Source organism: Corvus kubaryi, unplaced genomic scaffold (assembly GCF_017639235.1).
Source record: "Corvus kubaryi isolate FWS band 111438036 unplaced genomic scaffold, C.kubaryi_AGA036_p1.0 split1-37355, whole genome shotgun sequence".
NCBI lineage: Eukaryota > Metazoa > Chordata > Aves > Passeriformes > Corvidae > Corvus > Corvus kubaryi.
Genome location: NW_024582078.1, coordinates 2,385,227 through 2,389,609, shown reverse-complemented (window position 1 = coordinate 2,389,609; position 4,383 = coordinate 2,385,227). Strand labels below are relative to the sequence as shown.

Here is a 4,383-nt window from a genome sequence, read left to right as displayed (position 1 = left end):
GGGGGAAGAGCCCTGTGCCCCCTTCAGACACCCCGAGTGGGGACAGGAGCTCCCCTGGATGCTCAGGCTGGACCCTAAAGAGGCTCCAGGACATGCCAGCACCCAGGAGCATTTCTCACGTGGCCAGAGCTCATCCCAGCTCCACCACAGGGAAACAGCTGGGCAGCTCCAGGCTCGGCCCCAGGGACACCTCTGGCACCGCAGCCCTTCGGACCTTCCGGATTTCCAGCACATCTGGACCACTTCCAGAAGGTCCTGGAAGCTCCCAGCACGTTTTTCGTGTGAGTGAAGCACTGGTTACCCCCACAAAAAGCCTGGCTGCCCCTCGGTGCTCACAACGAGCTGGGAATCGAGGCTGAGCTTCGCCTTGAAGCCATCGAGGTGGCACCGCCGAGGTGACAGCTCACAGAGGAGGAGGAGGAGAGTTAACTCTGGCCCAGCCCCTGTCCCCGGGCTGTTTGTTTGTCACAGGGACAGAAAGGAGGAGGAACAAAGGTGAGCCAGCAGCTCTGTGTGCCCGGGGGACACCAGGACTTCCCTCCGTGGGACAGCTCTGCCCAGGCCTTGAGGGAAAGTGAGGGGTCCGCTCAGCGGTCTGGGGCAAAACCCCACCCTTTGAGGGTGGGAAACAAGGGAAAAAGTCATGGAAAAAAGGTCAGGAAAAACCAACTGATGTAAAAAGAAGATTGAGAGAGAGAATCTCGTCCCCTTCTGCGCCGTGGGGCACGGGGAGCTGGCACAGAGGGGTGGCACAAGGAGCGAGACCAGGGAGGGCCTCGTGCTGGCAGATCCCTGCTGGGCACATTCCCACCGGGAACAGCATCCCAACAGCCACCGAGAGCACGGCAGAGTCTGGGGGGCTCCGTGGATCCCTCACAGCCTCCTCTGCTGCTGAGGTGACCATCAGTGGCACGTGCAGCCTCCTGCTGACCAGCAGGACACCGTGTCTGCAGCAGAACAGCTTCCCCCTGCCCTCAGCTGTCCCAAAATCCAGGTTTTATCCCAGTTCCCTGCCCAGGACAAGGCACAGGCGGTGGGAGCCTGGCCTGGGAGGCAATGGCATCCTCCGAGCAGCAGCATCACCTCTCTGCAGACAGAGCCCCTGGAGAGGGAGAGAGAGGAGGAGACAGAGAAGGCAGAGCCCCCCCGGCCCCGCTGCCCCCCAGTACCTGGGTCTGGATCCTGTTGAGCCCCCGGAACCACAGGATCTGCCCCCGCCGCAGCTCCATCTCCGCGTGGTCGATCTCGTCCACGTCCTCGGGCAGCTCCTCCTCGGGGATCTCCTCCTTGGTGATGCCGTGCCCGGCTTCCTTCAGGAACTTCAGGTGGCTCGTTGGGACGGTGCAGATCAGCTGGGGACAGCGGGGACACAGCAGCCACTTAGCCCCAGGTCCTGGCAGCGCCACCAGCACAGGGGAGCTGCCAGGACCTGGCGGGGACACCAGTGGGAATGTCACTGTCCGTGCTGGGGGTGGCCCTGTGCAGCAGGGTGGGAATAAGGAGGGGATGAGCGACCTCCTCTCCTCGCTGCTGGTGTGGGGTGGGGCATCACCCCCTTCCAGAAAAACCGGGGACAACAAGGGCGGGGAGGGAAAGACGGGGCAGGATTTTGGGATTGGTCCTTACCTGGCCCCACAGGAGCTCTCCCACTCCGATGAAAATACACCAGAACCACTGGCTCAGGGTGAGCCCCGAGCAGCTGAAGGGCTTCCCACCGAACTCCACAATGATGATCTGCGGCACGGGAGAGAACAGTCACACCCTGGGCAGCTCCGGGGCACGGAAAGGTCCCCTTGGGCCAACCCTGTCACCCTTTCCTGGGATTACAAGAGGAACAGACACCTCAAATCCAGGCAGGGAACTTTACAGGACACCAGAGAGGTGCAAGGACCTCACATCCAGACTGGGAATCTTGTGGGACACCAGAAAGGAGCAAGGATCTCACACCCAGGCAGGGAACTTTCTGGAATACCAAAGGCACCTCCCAACACACTCCAGACCCCAAATCACGGAATCCCAGGATGTTTCAGGCTAGCAGGGGTTTAAAGCCCACCCCAATCCATGGGCAGGGACACCTTCCACCAGCCCACGCTGCTCTGAGCTCCACCCAACCCACCCTTGGGCACTTCCAGGGTGCTTCTTGTGCCACCATGAAGCTGCTGCTGAACACCAAGGGGACAGAACAGACCCTGCCTGTGACAGGGCCCCCTCCCAGCCCTGTGGCATCACCTGGGCGGCGAAGGTGCCCAGCACCACGGTGCAGAAGATGGGGTTGCGGTAGATGGCCTCGAAGACGTTCCTCTCGCCATGGATCTTGCGGGCGTTGATCTCGTTGAAGAGCTGCATCATCACGAAGGTGTTGAAGACGATGGTGTAGTGCTCGGTGGGGGGGGAGTGCAGGGGCGCGTTCCGGCCGCTGTCGATGTCGAAGAACTTCTCCCCTGAGCGGGAGAACGGGGATTTGGGGAAGGGAAGAGAGGAGAGGATGAGCTGCTGCTCCTTCCGTCTGCTCGGCGCTGGGGGAGGTGGCCTCAGGATGCCTTGACCCACGTGGAGACCCCTGGGCCAGCCCTTAAAAACGTTGGGAAGCTGCAACTGCGCATCCAGGAGCGAAAACTCCTCTCTGGATCACCCCTCTGCTTCCCACCCACCCCTCACAAAGCTCTGTCCTACGTGAGGTCACCGTGACAGCGACAACGAAGCTGCCCATGGTGGCTTGTGAGCAGCGTGGGGACTCTGCCCCTTCCCTTTTCCTTTTCATTCCCTGTCGCAATGACCGCCACTGACCACTGCCCAGGCCAGCTCCTGCGGTGTGCGACAGGAGTGGGGAGCAGCTGGAGGCTCTCGGCTTTAAAGCTGCTCCTCAGGAGCTCAGCTCTGCCCACGGGAGCTGAAGCTCCAGGCACAGTGGCTGTCAGCAGTCCCGACGAGGGAGAAGATAAAAAGCAGCAAGGAGGCTTGCCACACGGGATAACCCAAGTTTATCGAGGCAACTCACAGGGGACAAGCCTCGAGCAGCTCCAGGGACCCTCTTAAAAAGGGAGGTGTTACAATGGGGATGGCTTAACTGGGGACCAATAGAAATCTCTAAGGGAGGGATGTGGACGAGGATAGACATTTCCTTGGGCCAATAGCCCCAAGGGGTGGAGGGAAAGGGATCACATGCCCCAATGGGGCATCGAGGTTTAGAGGATTTCCAAAGGGGGAGGTGTCTAGAGGGGTAGGGTCTCGGGGGATTGATGGGGACCATGTAAGGGTAAATTGGGAGGTTTCAGATGATGGACACTGGACCTTCGGGAACAACAGGAGGGGTTTGGGTGATTGATAGGGAAAGAGCTAGAACAAGGGGAGGAGAACAACCATGTAGCGAGCACCGGGAGAGCGCCTTGGGTCTGGGGCAAACCACCTGGGCCTAGGAGTGGGGAAGGTAGCGATGACCCATTGGGGTACAGAAAACTTCTATAAAAATACAATAAAGGTATCGCATTACCACAATTTCCCTTTTCCTTTCATCCCCAGAACCCCCTGGAGCTCCGGGCTCACCGGCAAAGAGCAGGGTGAAGATGATGGTGAGCTGGTAGACGGCGTGGCCCAGGATGTTCTTCATCATGGTGCGGGAGATGAGGGGCTTGTTGCGGCCGTAGGGCTTGCGCAGCAGCAGCGACTCCGACGGCGGCTCCGTGGCCAGCGCCAGCGAGGCGAAGGTGTCCATGATCAGGTTCACCCACAGCATCTGCACGGCCTTCAGGGGAGAGTCCTGCAGGGCAAGAGCGGGAGGAGACGTCACGCCACCAAAATCGACCTCTTTGTTTCGCTCTCCTCCTCAAAACCTCTCCAGAATCACTCCGGGATTTTTAACACCTTCCTAAAACACCCCCAAAGTATTTCGCCTTTGCCTCAAGCTCCCTCTGCACGGCCTCACGAGGCTTCACCCAGCTCGTGGTTGTGTCCCTAAATGTCAACAATCCACGGGAAATCTGTTGAATCCAACGGGTTTGTTCTGCTCCACTGGAAAAGAATCCACTGAAAACCTCTGAAATCCAACAGGTTTATTCTCCTGCTCCAGTAAAGAACAATCCACCAAAAACCTGTAAAAAACCAAGAGATTTCTTCTCCTGCCCCACTGAAAACCTGTTCAAACCAAGAAATTTCCTTTCCTGCTCCAGTGAAGAACAATCTACTGGAAACCTGTAAAAAATCAAGAGATTTCTTCTCTTGCCCCACTGGAAAAGAATCCTGGAAACCTGTGAAATCCAACAGGCTTGTTTATTCTCCTGCCCCACTGAAAATCCACAGGGAACCTGTTGAATCCAGCAGGTTTATTCTCCTGCCCCACTGGAAAAGAATCCACTGAAAACCTGTTCAAGCCAAGAAATTTCTCTT

The 4,383-nt window shown here is 58.2% G+C and overlaps 1 protein-coding gene across 4 annotated transcripts in view; it reads right to left on the bottom strand.

Annotated features, from left to right (window-relative positions):
• Positions 1–6: 6 nt before the first annotated feature.
• Positions 7–4,383, bottom strand: part of ATP2B4 (ATPase plasma membrane Ca2+ transporting 4) — a 42,864-nt gene continuing 38,487 nt past the window's right edge. For all 4 annotated transcript variants that reach the window (XM_042013722.1, XM_042013723.1, XM_042013724.1 and 1 more), the window contains exons 17-20: positions 3,544–3,757; positions 2,230–2,441; positions 1,627–1,734; positions 7–1,352 (exon numbers count right to left, since the gene is read on the bottom strand). In XM_042013722.1, coding sequence (XP_041869656.1) covers positions 1,080–1,352; positions 1,627–1,734; positions 2,230–2,441; positions 3,544–3,757 — 807 coding nt within the window. In that variant the 3' untranslated portion in view covers positions 7–1,079. The remainder of the gene's footprint in view (positions 1,353–1,626; positions 1,735–2,229; positions 2,442–3,543; positions 3,758–4,383) is intronic.